A 19,051-nucleotide genomic window follows, 5' to 3' on the forward strand; every position below is an offset into this window, starting at 1 on the left:
ACAACCTCAGGGATAACTACCATGTTAGGCCTGATATTGCTGATAGCATCACCTGGAATGCTCAGACTAATGGTATCTTTACCATTAAAAGTCTTTGGAGGAAATTAAATCCTGAAGGCAGCAAAGTCCCTTGGTGTAAAATTGTCTGGTATTCAGGAAACATCCCCAGACATTCTTTTACTACCTGGCTAGCTCTAAGGGATAGATTAAACACAAAGGAGAAGCTGTTTAAATGGAAAGTTATTCCTGCTAATGTATGCAGTCTGTGTAACCAAAGCCATGAGGATGTTAACCATTTGTTTTTTAGCTGCAATTTCTCTTATGAGATATGGAGTAAAGTACTTGCAGAAATTGGGATTGTCAGGCATCCTTTGCCTTGGAGAAGAGAAGTCAGCTATTTCACCAGAAAATGCAGTGGGAGATCCATGAATGCCAGGAATAGAAGACTTTATTTCTGTGCTTCTGTGTACCAGATTTGGATTGCAAGGAATGACCTCATCTTCAATCAGAAGAATGCTAGTGTTGATCAGGTATTCAGAAGAATCAAAGCAGATGTGATGTGTAAAACCAGCAGAAATTAGTTGGTTTTGTTTTTGATTTGGTTCTGCTTTGTTTGTATAGGCTTTGCCTGTTTTTGGTTTAGCTGTGTATCAGCTTGTAATCTTTGCCTGTTTCTAGGCTTTAGCAATAAAATTGCTCTTTTGGTGATTGACCAAAAAAAAAAATTCCAATTCCACTTTAATTTTTGATACCAAAGAGATTCCAACTATACTTAAAAATAGAGTAATTCTCGGAATGGAGAGTATAAAAGGCGTCCCTGCCAACATCAGAAAGATTAAAGAAGTACAATAAATCCTCCAAAGAATGGATACATTGATGAATCAAATCCAGTTTTCTGTTGAGGTTCTCAAAACATTCAAATCCACCCTTTAATCAAAGATCTTGGATCCCACAACTTATTAACAATATTAACAGAATGAGAAGTTAAAATCTAAGACCAAAAATCAAAAACAAAAAAGTGAAAGCCTTTATGATCCCACTAAGCATTAATCAACCTAAAAGGCTTATAACCCATAAATTTTTAAAGTATTAGATCGTGCCACGTGTCCTAAATTACGAAATTTAGGTCAAGTAGGTCGGAATTGGAAATCAAGTTGAGAATAATAGTTGGATTAAGTTTATTAAGTTAGTCGCGGGATAATAATTTTATTTGGTAATTATTATTCATTTGAGCGGGTATTAGTGGGACTAAGGAAAAGTTAATAAAATTAATATAAAATAAAGTGTAGGTCCCAAGCTAATAATTTTTATGCCGTCGTCCGAATAATATTTTTGAAAATTTATCGGTAATTATTTGGAGATCGTTTTAAAATTGGATGCGGACGTTAATTAAGTAATTGAGCTAAAGTATGAGATTGAGCTGCTTGAGCCTAAATGTACTTTAGCCATTATATATATTCTTCATCATCAACTTCAAAATGAAGTTTCAGAAGCCAAAATCTTCATCTTTCACGTTTAAACATAGGTGAATCATAGCTTTTCCGTTTCTCTTTGAAATTCGATGGTTTTTGTTGCAAACGATCCTAGAACGAAGGGCTATCAAGGTAAGCTAGTCGTTTTAATGTTTGTTTGGTTTAATTTGGTGGGTTTTGGATATAAACGTTAGGTTACGACGAAACCGTATCGCGATTACGTTTTTGATTCGTTTTAAGTGTTTCTATTACATTTTTAGATGGATTTGAGTGTTGTTTTGAGGTTGGATATGTTCGGAAGTGTCTTAAGCAAGTCAGAATGTTTTTTTGAGTGATTTTGTGGCTGTTAGGGCTTCCTGCCCTCGTCTGCACGACGTGCCAATGCTAAGTCATGGGTGCCTTGATCGTTTTCGATCCATTTTCTGTAGAGAAGTTTGATGTTACATGTCTTGAGTCACTTGGAGCTTACGGACTCCGAAAACGTGAACTTTGGACTTTGAACATGAAGAATATGATTAAGGTTTTAATAAACGGAATTGGATGTTTAGGTTTAAGATTTATGTCGTTAACCTAAAGCCGTATAGCATTAGTATCGAAGGTTGATAAGTAACGAAGGAATGAAATGAGATTAGACGAGGTTAGAACTAGACGAGTTACGTTTATGTTTATATCTCGAGTCTAGAATGTCAATAGATTTAGATTCTTACTCGAGTTATAATTGTATGTTTCCTAGATCCAGCGAGGCAACCAGCTACCGGATAAGGAGCTTGACGGGGGTCGTATGGTCAAAGTATTGGAAATAGCAAGCAGTGAGTTCATAAATGTTTACTTTTGATGTATTGAAAATGCATTGTCTTCTAAATGAAAAATGTTTTATATGAATTGCATAGCATGATTTATTATCGAAATGCTTTGTATGAAATGCACGCATCATTATCTTGAAACAAGTATTGATTCGATGAAACATGTTTTCCTATTGGGCGGCAATAAGAAATACGTGATCACTAGTTAAAATCGAGCGATATAATTCTTTGTTGTGTGTGTGAGTTCGATACGAGGTTAGCATGGTTGAACTATCCCGCTGCCTGTATCTAACGAGACGCCATGGTTGAACTATCCCGGGACTCAGATCGATTGTTGGATATAAGATGGTACGAGTCGCCATGGTTGAACTATCCTGGGGCTCTACCAGATGGTATGGTTGACATGGTTGAACAAACCTACCATCAGGATTAAGTTATTAGTTTGATTGCAAGAAAGATTCAAGGAAACGAGGATTAGGGTTTCAATCGGAAGTTATATTCGAATGCATATGAATGAATGATTTATAGCATTGTTTTGTTTTATAGAATGCCCATTAGTAAACTATGAACTCACTCAGTTTCGATTGACCCCGTTGTTTTAAACATTTTCCGGTAAATAGTCTTTTTAACGTGACGGACTTCTATCCTTGCTTCAGAAGTCTGTTTAGAAGTATGTACGAAGGAAGTTTTTATCGATAGCGCTGCAGTAGTCTAGTCCTAGACTTTATGTGATTTTGTCAAACGGTTTTATGTATCTATATATACTCTGATGTTTTGTAAACTTGAATAGTTTTACTGCGCTATAAATCGTTTGCTTTTGATGTGCGAAATAGGGCAATGCTTGATGTGGCATTGCATTGTAAGACCCTAGTTTCTATTTATAGTTTTCAGAAGGTGAATAGATGTTTGACATCATATCGTTTTAAAAGTTTTTCTGAAAATGCTTGCATGATTGCTATTTGATAGTATAGCAAAACGTTTATAGTGGGTTAGATTTGTTACGGGTTTTGGAGCTACCACTCCCATTCCCTAGCGCCAGTCTCGGCTCGAGATTTCAGGTCGTGGCAAAGTTGGTATCAGAGCAATGGTTTAGATTCCTAGGCCATTGCCTTATGTGTTATATGATATGTGATCCTAGGATTGTTGAGTTTACTAAGTTGAACTGTGAACTACTGTAGCTATAGGATTCAAGTCATGTCATTGATGTCCTCATTTGATTTCAAACTTTCAACTCTCCTCAATAGGATGTGAGTCTGTTATGTGTATGTGATTAATAGTGTGCGAGTAGATGTGATTGCGTATATGCTTAGTTTTGTGCTTGAAGTGAGCACACCTTTATCGTATGGTTACTGATCGTTGTGTTGTTTGCTTTGGTCAGGATGGCTGACCAGAGACAAACAAGAACGCGTGCCGCTGTGGCACCAGAAGTAGCACCATTAGTGGCGCCAGGAGTTGCACCAATAGTTGTACCAGGAGTTGCACTAGGAGTTGCACCAGTAGTGGTACCAGAGGTGGCACAAGAAGCAGCCGGAGAGGCTTAAGATGCGTCTTCTTTCCATGGAGGACACCCACAACCGGTGCAGTAGACGGAAGAGGTAGATGCCGTGGAAGAGACCGAGGTAGAGGCAGAGGTCAAGCTGTCAATGTGCAAGAGCCAGTACAGTCACCAGGGATGCCTCAACCAGCGAATCCTGCTGGATTGAAAATGGACCAGTTTTTGACTGGAATAGCAACTATGGCGACAGCTCAAGCGGAGAACCAGAATATGCAACGGGAGCAGTTGCTACAGCAGCAACAGCGTTTGTTTGTTAATGTGGATAGAGATATCGTTTTGGCTTACATGCGCCTTAAGCCAACTGACTTCGACGGTGCTAGAGATGCATTGGATTTTTTGGAGAAATGGAACGTAACGCTAGACGTCTCCAAGCCGATGAGAGACAGTGTATTATTCTAATAGAGATGTCACTGAAAGGACCAGCGAAGGATTGGTTTCAATGTGAGATTCAGTCGACTATGGGTCAGATGACCTGGGGTGAGTTTGTCAATCGCTACAGGGAGTTCTATCTTCCGTATTCAGTGACGGAGCTGCATCGTGATCGATTACTGAATCTGAATAAAGGAGATAGATTAGTGCAAGATTATGTTATGGATTTCACAAGGTTGAGCAGATTTGCACCGAACTTGATGGTGGAACCAATTCGAGTGAATACGAGGTTTGTGAAGGGCTTAGGACCCGAGTCGTGAGTTTGATGTCGAGTGTGAACAGGGATTTGGTTCAGTTGATTGATAATGCTCGATAGATCGAAACTACCCTGATTTAGTGTGGAAGACTTCCAAATCCTTCTGGTCAAGTGCCGATTAGGAGTGAGAGTGTGCAGATGGTACAGAGTGCCCCAAAGCAGTCTTATGATGGAAACTTCTCTAGGTCCCCGCGTAATCGAGAACGTAAGAGAGATTGATATGATTCGCAAGCTAATACTTATGGAGAAGGATTTGGTGAAAGGACAGCAAGTGATGTAGGAGTTGGACCTCCTATTTGTCAGACTTGTAACAAGAGGCATTATGGAGTATGTCATATTGTCTCGGGAGCGTGCTTTAATTGTGGCCAACATGGTCACTTTGCTAGAAATTGTCCGAGGCATATACCCCAAGGTTCGATAACCACAGTCGCACAACCATCCTATAATCAGTAGAGAACTGCATATCAGGCAACATCGGGATATGGTCAAACGAGGAGTACTTTTATCGGCCAGGGAGGCCGAGTTTATGCGAATCAAGGAGGAAAAAATGTTGGAGGTCGTGGTACTGGTTAGACTTCATAGGCTGGTGGGAGTCAGGCCAGAGTTTTTGCTTTGAATCCGCCAGAGGCTCAAGATTACGATGTTGTCGGTAAAGGTATCTTTTATAACTTTGATGGATGTGATTGATTCGTTCTCAATAGCCATGAGATGATCATCTTAGGGTGATCCTTTTGTCGACGGATGCTCCTATTACACTCGTGGTTTCATTTGATAAGTACGTGACTAAGATTTAAATTCGAGGACAAATTTATTATAAGAAGGGGTGAATGTAATAAACTATAAATTTTTAAGGTATTAGATCGTGCCACGTGTCCTAAATTACAAAATTTAGGTCAAGTAGGTCGGAATTGGAAATCAAGTTGAGAATGATAGTTGGGTTAAGATTATTAAGTTGATCGCGGAATAATAATTTTATTTGGTAATTATTATTCATTAGAGCGGGTATTAGCGGGACTAAGGAAAAGTTAAGAAAATTAATATAAAACAAAATAATGGAAACCGACTTCAGAATATCTGATAGAGCACTGAGTCACGACGGAGATCCACCATAAAGGAGGATAAGAGGACTCATCTAACCGGATCACTACCGAATCCCAATTGCACTTGTCTTCTTTTAAAGAGTCTAAGAACATTCACCCTAAGACATTAGATATTGACCCCTAGAGGATTCAGTATCTCCTATAATGTCAGATCTAACGCGCTTTGCTAGAGATTCACGATGACGTATAAAGATCAAATATCTCCAAGGGATTCTAGAAGATCTGAATCCCTCGGATCTCGCAAGAATGTCTTGATTAGATCTTATCTCCTATTCGAGAGTCCACCCTTATTTAGGAGTTTATTCCTAAATAGGACTTATCCAATAAGGAAGTACAAATCTATTAGGATTCATCCAGATTTAGGAAATCATATTTCTAATCCAACTCAACTAAATATCCTCCTTTTACTACTATAAAAGAATCAAAGGTATGCCCACAAACACAACTGAATAATCACGCGCAAGCTCTATCTAAATTGTTTATGACTTTAGCATCAGAGAGTTAATCGGAAAATTACCGTCTGATTGACTATCTACTCTGTTTTATAAATTAACCACGCTGCGAGGACCAGACTCCATCAATAATTATGTTTCGAAAAGCAATATTCTAGAAAATTTTCTCTTCCTTTTTCATTCTAAACTTTTCTTTACAATAACCCTCTTTTTTAACATTTTAATTATTTTCTTATCATGTTATAAGTTTTACTCAAAATAAAATATTAGTAGAAACCTCTCTTATAAATAAATAATATATGAAAATCTTAATTATAGTTTTTGTGGATAATTTTAGATTAAAAATTTCTATAATAAATTTAAGGTAATAACAAAAAAATATTAGTAACTATGTATATACATAACGAAATAATTAAAAAAAATAATTTTAGTTTATTTTTAGTTTATTTTATATATGTAATTGTAACGATAACAATATATAAGTTAAATTTAATATATATATTTTAAATTTAAATTTAAATATTTAGAATAATGTAAATAGACAGAAAAAGTGCACCCTATAATTAATTAAAGATGTCATATAATATAGTAGCTCATACCTGTTGAGGAAAACCACCGAGTTCAATTTGAGAATTTATCAACAATTTTGCAGCACGATGTAAAACTGTAGGCTCTCTTTTAGCCTTTTTCATTCACAAATTTAAAATGTATGCATTATCAATTTCGATTTGACAAGAATATGATGAATTATACTAATCTTATCCACAATAGTAAATTTACCTGCCCACCATGAATCAAGCCCATCATAGCAAACGCAGTTTGTACTAAGTTTGATCGGTTGCCTTCAAGGGGAACATGTACCTATACATAATAGATTATTCAAATTATAGGTGTTACAAATATCTCTAAGATTATATAATTCTAACTAACAAGTCAATTATTTTTTTCATTGATGTTTGAAGATATCTAATATTACTCTACTCTCTTTTATTAGTTAACTAGTACTAAACCCGCGTATTTACATGGAATCAAATTAATTATTTAATTTAAATAGTAATTTTTTATAAAATAAATGAAAAAATATATCATTCACCATTTAAATATTTTTTTATTGTCTTTTAATTTTTATTTACAAAACCTGCATTTAATAAAATGCCATAAACATAAAAAAAGACGAAAATATTGTATTGTATTGTATGGGTGTTTTTTATAAATTGTTTTTTAATTGTGTTTTAAGTGCTTTTCTTATTGGTAAATTTTAGAGTTTTTTGGTTTATGTTTGAGTGTTTATTAGGTGTCTTTAAGTATTTTTTTGCATGTTTTTCGACATTTACCAGTATCGAAAAATAAATCAAAAAAAAAACCTGCATTATATAGCATACCAATTCTTTTGATTTATGAGAAAATAACAAAAAAAACCACAATAATGACTCACTATTTCACATAATGCAATATTAAATAATTTGTTTATTTTATTATAATTCTTCTTTCATAAAATGCCGACTTCCATTATTCTTTTCAACCAACACCACATTTCTCCTAAGGCAACATGTGTCCACACTCACTATGTCATGCACATGCTGTAATATTCATCCTTATCAAATTTAAGGTGCACCATTTGGTGCACCTGCTATAATGAATGACTCGCGTGGGTCATTCTTAATAAATATCAGGTGTATCGTTTAGTACACCTGATATAATATTTTTATTTCTTTTAATATAAATTATATATTTATATATTCGTGAATTCATAGATTTATTTAAATTGGACATAAAAATTATTTATTATATTTAAATTTTAAAAATATTAATTTTAATTTTTTAAAAATACAAATATATTACTCTTTTTTTTGTTTATATATCCGATATATTTTTTATATACTATATAATATATTTTTCCCATATATATATTTGATAAATATTCGATTGTTCGAACCTATTTTTTATTTTTTTATACATTTTATTACATATATTTTTTTATACTTATTTGATACATTTTTGAGATGTGTCGAAATATTTTTACATATTACATATATATCTTTTATACATATTTGATACATTTCCGATACATGATAGATTTATTTAATAGATACATATTTGATACGTTTAATTGTAATTAGAATATATATTTTTAATATATCTCTGATACACAATTTATACATGACATATACATATTTAATACATTAATTGAATCAACTGACTAATTCGATTGGTTTGTTTTTATATTTAGAAAAGGTTATAAACATATATGTAATAATACTAATTAAAATGAACTAAGTGTTATTATATTTATTGTTTTGTATATATTTGATCGGTTTGACTGGAAGCCTAAGGTGGCAGAAAGAAAAAAGAGTAGAAGTGCAAAATATTCGATAAATATTTGATATATCTCAGATACATATGTGATACATCTCCGATATATAATTTATACGTGATATTTATAAAAAAAAAACATGATAGACACATTTGTTTTTAAATGTATTTAATAGATACATCGCTGATACATAATTTATACACGATAAATATATTTTTAAATGTATTTAAATAGATACATGATAGATATATTTTTATTAAATTTATACACTGTATATTTTTTTACATATATTTGTTTGATACATTATTCATACATAATTATTTATTGTAGTTAATTAAACTAGCTTTTTAATTTTTGTAAATATTTCTTTGAATAATATTGTGGATTTTTTATATTTATAAATATACAGGAATAATAAAATATGATACATAATCAAAATGTATTTTTAAAAAATAAATAAATAACTGTCAATTTTTTTTGGAGAATGTATCATTGATATTTCGGAGATGTATCAGATGATATTACAAAACTGTGTCTATAATTTGTTGATGTTTGCGTGCTATAGGCTGACGCTCTGACGCGCTCTGACGTGCTGACGCGCGCTGACACGCAAATCACATGTGCTAGTTGTTTTTATTCTTTTTAATTAAAATAGTGTCATGTTTGCCATGTGTCACCTATTTTATGGAATGGTGTTTGTTGTAAACTTTTGTGGGTTTTTGGTAGGAATGATAAATAATGGAGTTAGGTGACAATGTATGAAATGTTGAGCCATTTTTGTGACATTCTCTTGATTTATTTCTTGTATTTTTTAATTCAGTAATTTTGCAAAAAAAACAATTTTCAGTACCTGGTGAGACTATTTTTTCCGTGCAAACATTTTTATAATTTTTAGGTAGTTTCAAAAAAATCCCTAAAAAATTAATATTAAAAATGTCAAAATAAAAATTCATGATATGTAAATTATTCAAATAAAATAGAATAAGATCTATTTTATATAAAACAAATAATACAGAAAATATCAAGACAAAAATGCCTATTATGTGGAGTATTAAAATAAATAAAATAACAATCTATTTTAGCAATTGTAGTAATGAATTGTTCTATAATATTGAATATTTGTCATACATTTTTTGTATTTTATATTTTGATATATTTATTGTATGAAACTCTTGATTTTTTCTGTTCGATGATTTTTTACTATTTATTCATAAAATTTGTGTTTTTCTCTCCATAGTATCTCGTAAGAATATTCTATTAATAATAATATTTTATATAAATATTAAAAGAAATAAAATAAAAGTATACTTTAAAATTCTAATATTGGATTATTTTAATGTATTGATTATTTATGAAAACAAATTTTATATTTTATATTTTATAATTTATATTTTAATATATTTATTATGTTGAGATTTGGTATTTGGTCTCTCCAATAATCTTTTTATTATTTTCTTGTAAAATTTAAATTTTTTTCTCTAAAATTTCATATTTATGTTCCATAGAATATTTAATTTATCTCATAAATGTTCACTATTTTATTTATTAATATAAAAATTAATTCATATTATTTTTTAGTTTTAAATATCAAATTAACACACATATCAAGGCCTTAATGGATTTGAAGATAAATTGATAATGATTATAAATGATTCAAGCTATAATTTTTTTTCTCCGTAGAAATATTAAGCTATTATAAGAACTAAATAACAAAAATAATTTTTAAAGTAAAAACAGAAGTAGTTATATATGCAAATTAGTAGTAGTTCAAATAAATAAAAATTAGTAGTTTAAATGATTTTGGAATTTCAATAGGTATTTTAAAACAATTAAAATTTATAAGAAAATTCTATTTGATGAGAATTGATGAGAAAATTTAATTTTATGAGAATTAATTAGACCGTTGGTACATTTAATTATACTAATTTCGCATTACGTGCTATGCACGTGGCTCGTAACGTAACTCGTCAATAAACATATTAGTAAACTTATTATAATTATATCAATTTTTTATTTATAATTAATATTAAATTAGTTAAGAATTTTTGTAAAAGTAAATATAATATATCCATATCGAATTTATTCTTCTTTTGGTTTTATAATAACCATAATTAAATAATTAACTTAATTTTATTAATAATATTTTTAAAAATAATAAGATAAAAATTTAAATAATATTATATTAACCAAATACATTATTTTAATTTTGTAGTTCAATCAAACTAAAAGATAGGTATTCCTACTAATTTGGAGACAATTTAGTGATTTTTTACATACTAAAAACTAAATTGGAGATAATTTAGCTACCTATTCTAATTAGGACTTTAATTACAATAATGATTAATTAAATAACTAACTAGTTAATGACTATAAAACCTTTATTTAATAGTAAACTGAAAAGGATTATTCAGTAAATTTGTCTGTCCCCCCCCCCATCCGTGCTTTTATATATAGTATAGATAAATATATAAATTATATTAGTTAACATTAATAATTACAAAAACAATAGTAATTAGTTTTTAACTACTGATCCGCTCATGATGGGCCGATTGTATAACTCGATTTATTAAGATACGACTTTTTTTAATAAAATGAATTGAATGAGTTCAATTAGCTTGAATATCCAATATTTTTTGTCGAAAAACTGATTGTCCAATTAAATTCATCAGAATTATAATTAATTTTTGACTTAATTACTTAAAAAAACCCCACCTTGAATTTTTTTTTCGTTTATACCCTGATCTTGTAAAAAAGTCATTTGTACTCAATTCTGGGTTTTTAGGTTTCATCTTGTAAAATGAATTAAATGAGTTCATTTAGGTTTCATCTCTACCCAATACAAGAATATAATTGACAATTTAATAAATTAATGGATGAAAACATTAAAAACAATTAAATAAAGAGTTATATCATACGTCTAATGAGTATATAAATATGAATTGAAAGATTATCTTAAACTTTTTTTTCAAGTGAAAAGAGACAATTTTAGTACTTTGGGGTAGGGATGAAGCATAAAAACACAAAATTGGGTACAAATGACTTTTTTTACAAGGTCATAATATAAATAAAAAAAAGAAGTTTAAGATTGGGTTTTTTTTTAGGTAACTAAACCTTTATTTTTTAAGGAAATATATGTATTAGTTATATATAAATCTAATAACTAATTAGAATTAGGCCAATCTAATTCTTGTTAACAAACCAAATTCTATCCTTATCAAATGAGAGATTAAGGAGAATAGAGGTAGCTAAAGTGATGATTATGAGGAGCCATGTGAAAAAAAAAAAGTGAGTTTTTTTTTTATGTTTAGTAGCAAGAAGAAACAAAATAATTCGTATTATTCCTAAAATTCTAATTATTCCGGAACTATTTTAATTTTTGAATTAATAGCATATAAAATCATGACCTTTACACCAAATTTCAAAAATAATATTACCTTTAAAAACGTGTCAATTATAGACACCACCTTTCATTTTTTTTCAATTTCATCATGTGCACATTTTTTGGTGAAATTTTACTGACTTGAATAGCCGATGGGTTTGCCACGTGTCATGCCACATCAGCAAAAATGCCACTAAAAATCGCCGATGTTATTTTTGAAAAAAAAATGAAAGGTGGTGTCTATAATTGACACGTTTCAAAGGTTATGTTATTTTTGAAATTTGGCGCAAAGGTTATGATTTTATATGTAATTAACCCTTAATGTTTTATTCTAATATATGATGGATAATTTATTACGCATATTATTGGTCATTGTGTAGAAAAATGAATTATAATCCTAAGATTAGGATGAATACTCCTTATTCGTGTTAACTTTATTTAATTTTTATAAATAGACAATCTTTATGACGTGTAGAATTTAAAAGTACGAGATAAATTAGATTCAGCTAAAAATATTATTTGAATTTATTGTTGGGTTTTGCGCATTAGAGTACATCCTTACTATTTTTTGTAATTTTAGTTTATTAGTGATTAAAAATTAATTTTTTCGCCCGTGACGTTTTATGTAAATCTTGTATTTGTTTTGTTTGATTATCTATTTGTTTATAAGATTGATTTCCTAATTGATTTTTTGCTATTCTGCTACGACTAATCTTTGACGTTTTATGTAAATCTTGTATTTGTTTTGAGCGACAATTCTGATTCGGGAGTTATTATTTGGGAAATTTTCTAATATGGCTATGACGAAATTTTAAATTGAGAAGTTTCATCGTACAAAGAATTTTGTCTTATGAAAAATCAAAATGTGTGATTGTTTTACATAAGCTGAATTGCAAAAAGCATTATTGGAGAAGGATATGCCGACAGAGAAGATGTCGGAGGAGGAGATTCCAGAATTGGGTGAGAAAGTTTTATTTGTCATTCGCCTATGCGTTATTTGATGATATCTTGCGTGAAGTTCTATGCGAAAATTCCGCTTCAGATTTATTGAAACGTAATTAAAAAGATCATTCTCAAACAGATGATCAATTCACCCACTTAATTTCGCACAAAATATTAAAAAGATCATTCTCGAGCGAAAAGGGTCGGACAGACTCAAAAGCTATCACTTTCGTGTCAAATTCACTCCTCTAACAGAAAAGGAGAGTGCGATTACCTAATTAAAAAACTTAACTCTAATTAATTTTAATTGACCCTAATTATCCTAAATTAAAACTCTAATTAATTAAAACTCTAACTAATAAAAAGTTATGGACCTTTTCTGTCCTATTTTCCTAATTAACCTAACTAAACCCTAATTACTTCTAATTAGATATAATTAAACCTAAAATCTTAATTAACTTTAATCTACCGTCACCGGCCACCAGAACTCTTCTTCTTTGCAACCAGGAACCTAGCGGAACAGACGAATCTATTTAGGTCTATCTGTTTCATCTCGCAACAGACGAACCCATATAGGTCTGTGTGCTTCTTCATTAATGAAGAAACAACGGTCCCAAATAGGTTGTCTGTTTTGTCTTGCAATAGTATGTTCCTCTCGCAAAGGCTAGGACGACGACGGCCTGGGAGAATAAGATGGGCAGGGTTGAAAGAAACAGATGTGTCGGCGGTGGAAGGAAAGAAGAAGGTTGCAATTCAAAAAGGGGAAAAAGGTCCCTAAACTTTTATTTGAAAATAAAATGATTGTTGAATTGTTAACATTATAATGATATAATTGAAATTTGAAAATTCTTAAGAAACAATTTAAGAAATAAACAAAATACTAAGGGTTTTTTAAACTTTTTTTAATTCATTACGGAGAGTGCAATACATACGGTGGGTTGAAAGTGAGATTTTTAATATGAAAGTGACAAATTCTGGGTCTGTTTGACCCTTTTTGCTTGACAATGACCTTTTTAATATTTTGTGCTAAGTTCAGGGGATAATTTGATAATCTCACAATAAGTGGCATCAAAGCGACAATTCTGATTTTGAGATCTATTATTTGGGAAATTTTCTAATATGCCTATAATAGAATTTGAAATTAAGAAGTTTGATGATAAAAAAAGTTTTGTCTTATGAGAATTTAAGATGCATGACTGTTTGACACAAGTTAAATTGCAAAAAGCATGATTGGAGAAGGACAAGTTGTTAGAGAAGATGATAGAGGAAGAGATTGAAAAATTGGATGAGATAGCCTTTTCTATATTCGCTTGTTTCTCATTTGATGATATTTTGCGTGAAGTTCTACGCGAAAACAACTCTTTGTATTTTTGGAGAAAACTGAAAAACAGTTCTTGCGAAAAAAAATTACCCAATAAACTTATGGTCAAACTCGTCTATATATATTCAACATGGCTGAAGGCACGTTTTCAAAAATACACTTTGGGGGACTCAATTCTATTCTTATGGATCTAGAGATTTTGAATTTTAAATATGAGGAAGAATTTTTGCCTCTTATATTGCTTTTTCATTATCTTTTGATTAAAATAAATTTCGCGAAAGTTTAATATTTAATCATGTTACGCTCTCTAGTGAGAGAGTTAAATCAACCCTCTTTTCAAAGGAGTTTAGGGACCATAAATTTTTGGAAAATTTTAGTCAGACGTCTGATTTTTCCTTTTCAATTGGTACTGGCATGAAAAGGATAGATTGCGATAGCAAAAATGTGAAATATATAAACTCTACTTGTTATTATTGTAGGAAGGATGACATTCTAAAGATTGATTTTGTAGAAATTCAAAAAGTAAGAACTATCAAAAACCTAGAGTTGAAGCCAATTTTATTGAAGATGAATCAGATGAGGACCATGAAGATGTGCTAGCAGTTTGGGGCCGAATTTCAAGTTTTCAGGCGTTTTCGAAGTGAACCAGATGTACGGCCGATTTTACCCAGAGAACTGGCCAAAAAACCGGTTGGAACCCGACACAGGCAGAGTGGTGAACTGGTTCTACATCTGGTTCTGTCTAGAGAAGCGGTTGCAGAATTGGTTAGATCTTAGGATGAGCCGGTTCTACAACCAGTTCAACCCAGAAAACCGGCTACATAACTGGTTTGGGCCAAAATTTTAGCAAAAACGTTTTAATCCAAATTTTTTATGCAGATTTTGATTGTTCATATCACATTTGTGCTAATTTTATCGGTTTTTCCAACTACAACATAATTGATAGTGGGGGTGTAGTTATGGGCAACGGTTAAACTTGTAGAATTTAAGGCGTTGGTTCAGCAAGATCAAGATGTATGATGGAGAAGTTAGAACATTGATCGACGTTCGACATGTTTTCGGAATGCGTAAGAATCTCATCTATTTATCTACTTTAGAAATTTGTGGAATGAATTTTATGGCAGGAATAAAATTTAGAGATATTAAAATATGTTATGATGTTATTGGAAACTCATAGAGTTGGTCGATTGTATGAAATTTATGGATTAGTTATAATTTTGTTTCTTTTGTCAGATTCTACTAATGACATTGCCAAGAACAATGCCAACCAATTCGCAGCTGCGGCCAATTTGTTGATAAGTTATTTGATTTATCTTTTATATCATTTTGAATTGACAAGTTCAAGATATTTTTCTAGTTGTTTGGAATTTTTTAATTGTAATAATCAGTTGTGGTGAACTGGAGAAGATGGGGCTTGGTTGTTGTTCCAATTTATTAAAAATGCAGATAATTTTAGTCAAGTAAGAAATTGTTAGGATTGTTCTTACAATTCTAATTAGATTAAGATTGTTTTAATTATATGTATAATATCTTTAAAAACACTCACATTTTAACTCCTTTTAAAATAATATCATGATCTTATAAAATCGCCAATTTTGCCAAAATTTTAAAGTTTCACTTTTAATTGTATAGACAAGTACTAAATTAATCTCTTTTCCATTTAAAAAAAGTTAAGATAAGTCAATTATATTAAATTTTTGAGTGGAAAAACGTTCAACTAACTCATTCATAAGGATTTTTTTGAATACTCTTCGAGTAAAAAAGAGTCCAATTTAAAACATTGGATACAGTTGAAAGTAAAAGATGCTAATTTGGACAAAATCGGTGATTTTATAAGGTCACTATATAATTAAAAAGGGACTAAAAGGTGAGTATTTTTAAGGGTTAATTGCAAATGCATACACGAAGTTTACCCTAATTTGCAATTACAACATATACTTTGAAACTTAACAATGTCAGTAACCAAATTTCATTTTTTGGCAAATTGGTACACCGACTAATCACGCAACGACACATGGCGGTATTTTACAATGTTCACGTTAGTGTTTTTCGTGTTTGGTGTATCGATTTGCCAAAAGTGTAAAGTTGGTTACTATCATACCAAGTTTCAAAGTTTATGTTGTAATTGCAAATTAGGGTAAAGTTTGTGTATAAATTTGCAATTAACCCTATTTTTAAAGACATTTTACCTTAATTTTTTTATCCTAATATGTGTTGGATAATTAATTATGTCAATTATTATTTTTTTGTGTAGGAAAAGTAAGTATAAACCTATTATGATTAGTACTCTCTTTAGGCCTAATTTATTCTTTGTAAATAGGCAAGTTTTATAACTTGTAAAATTTGAGAGTATGAGGCAGATTAGTACAACTAAAATCGTCATTTGGAGTTATTGTTGGATTTTGGGCATTATTGCGAATCTCTACTATTTTTTATAGGCGTAATACCTTAAAAACACCTGACCTTTTCACTCCTTTTTAATCCTACCCTGATGTTAAAAACTGGTCAATTTTACCCTATTTCACATTTTTCGTTTCAATTGTACCCTTAAGCATTGAATTGACCTTTTTTATTTGAAAATGTTTCAAAAAAGTTCTTCAAAGGGTCAATTTAATGCAAAAAGTTCAATTCAATACAAAAAGGGTCAATTTGAAGAACCTTTTTTGAACTTTTTTCAAATAAGAAAAGGTCATTTAATGCTTAAGGGTACAATTGAAACGAGAAAATACAAAATAGGTTACAATTGAACAATTTTCAACCTCAAAATAGGATTGAAAACGGGCTAATAGGTCGAGTGTTTTTAAGACATTGATCTTGATTTGGTGATTAAAAACTAATCCCTTCGTCCGTTTGTAGTATTTGACGATCCATGCAAATTTTGTTTGTGTTTTGGTTCGAATTTCTATTTCATTATAAGCGTGATTTTCTATTTGATTTTCTGCTATTCTGCTGCAACTAATTTCATGATATAGATCTTATACATAGTACATGCATCCGGTGTTTTAACACCGAACTAGTGACCTAACCGATGAAGCCACCGGTTTCCGGTTCAACTGGTTGAACCGATTTAAAGACTAGTTAAACCAGTTTAATAAATTTTTAAAAAATAAAAATGTTCTAGTTTGTCGGTTTGTCACCGGTTCAACTCCCGATTTACCGGTTCAACCTTCGATTTTTTACTGGTTAGATCCGGTTCAGTCCGGTCCGACTCGGTTAAATCGTAAACCCCAATTTTTTTATAGTTCTAGACCGAACCACTGGCCGATTTCCGATTTAACCGGTCCGATCAGGCGGTCCGATAAGATTTTTAAAAATGCATCAAACGCGTCATAATATTTATTTTTCCAACTCTCACATAACATTGAGTGCATCTCACGTGCACCATAATTGGGCGGAAAATCTGAAAAAGTCGTAGTTAAGGGACCAACTAAGGTAAAATTGATTATGAAGGACCTCCGGAATTAAAGTTAAAAAATAAAGAATCTCTAGATGGATTTAGCCTAAATAATAGATTTCCTTAAAGATATTATATTTTTAGTAATTAGTCCTTTTTAAATACAATAATACGTACCTTTAGTGTGCATGAAAGGCTACTCTCTCCCCATCCACCATCATTTCCTTGTAACTTAAGAAGAAAATTGACACCTTCACGAATAGCCAGACAAGTCTCATACGTCTTGCCGGCAGCAGCTAGCCCTTTGATTGCAAAGAATGTGCCATAAGTGAAGCATATTCCAAAATTTCCATACCTTAAAATACATACAATAACTGATCAAAACAAATACATACGATAAATATTCTAATTAGTAATTCCTCTAATCTATTAACTCACTAAAAATTAATAATAACATCCATTAATATCATCAAAAATATTATTAAACTATTTTTATGTGAATTTTTTGTTAAAAATATTAAGAAACACTAGTTAAGTAACAAATATTTTTTATTTTAATCCTACGACATAGGAAAAAAATGAGTCATACTGATACGGATTTTATTTATAAATCTGGAGAAATTCTTAGGTATATTCAGTTTATCACGTCATCCGTGGACTAGCCTATCGCATTATGACACGTCATTAAAGTAGTGGCATTATCGTAATTTTGTTTATTATTTTTTTACATATTTGAATAGTAATATTACGATAGTGCCACTATTTTAGTGACGTGTCATAATGTGATAGGTTTAGTCCACGGATAACGTAATACATGGACTGAGTCTACCTAAAAATTTCGCATAAATCTGTCCTAACCATTAAAAATATTAGGATTAGAAAAGATATATATACCATGAGCCATCTGCATTTTGTGTGCCTTCAATGAACTTAATAGCATTTTTAATGAAATGATCAATCTCTTTCTCCTTGTGTGTAGGGTATAACTTCTTAAATAAAACCAACGCTTGGAGTGATGACGAAGTGCACTCCATGTACCTGAATCACACTATTTTATTAGTCTTAATTATCTACCAACTTATAAACTCTAGCAAAAAAATTAAAATAATCAAATTGATTTGGCTTAGTGGCAAAAAAAACCTAAATCTTTACGACTTGTTGCAATTATATCCAAACCTTTTAATTTTTGCAATAATATCCAAATTGCATTATTTTGTTGCAATAATATCCAAATTGCACTTTTTATGTGATTTTTTTTGAGTTTTTTGCCATTTTTTGGGACTTTTACTATATTATTATATATCAAAACATAATAATAGCCTAATATCTTAATTGAAAACAACAAGTTTAGCCATCAATTTGACTATTATTGCTACAAAAAATGCAATTTGGATATTATTGCAACAAAAAAATGCAATTTGAATATTATTGCAAAAATTAAAAGGTTTGGATACAATTGCAACAAGTCGTAAAGGTTTGGGTTTTTTTTTACCATTAGGCCAATTGATTTTAGAATTAATCTTACTCATACTCAACGGCAACTTTTTCAAGGAATTCCACCGGACTGAACCACTATTTATAGAGAGCAAAGAGGGAAACAAATTTCAAATATTTCTCATATATAATTGTTCAGA

At 30.8% G+C, this 19,051-nt stretch overlaps 1 protein-coding gene across 2 annotated transcripts in view; it reads right to left on the reverse strand.

Moving 5' to 3' along the window:
• Window positions 1-19,051, reverse strand: part of LOC126681312 (lupeol synthase-like) — a 37,626-nt gene that overhangs the window by 5,651 nt on the left and 12,924 nt on the right. The window contains exons 12-16 of one of the 2 annotated variants that reach the window (XM_050376838.1): window positions 18,943-18,989; window positions 18,312-18,455; window positions 17,595-17,772; window positions 6,848-6,928; window positions 6,667-6,750 (exon numbers count right to left, since the gene is read on the reverse strand). In XM_050376838.1, coding sequence (XP_050232795.1) covers window positions 6,667-6,750; window positions 6,848-6,928; window positions 17,595-17,772; window positions 18,312-18,455; window positions 18,943-18,989 — 534 coding nt within the window. The remainder of the gene's footprint in view (window positions 1-6,666; window positions 6,751-6,847; window positions 6,929-17,594; window positions 17,773-18,311; window positions 18,456-18,942; window positions 18,990-19,051) is intronic. The other variant, XM_050376848.1, reaches the window with a different exon arrangement.

Source organism: Mercurialis annua, linkage group LG5, assembly GCF_937616625.2.
Source record: "Mercurialis annua linkage group LG5, ddMerAnnu1.2, whole genome shotgun sequence".
NCBI lineage: Eukaryota > Viridiplantae > Streptophyta > Magnoliopsida > Malpighiales > Euphorbiaceae > Mercurialis > Mercurialis annua.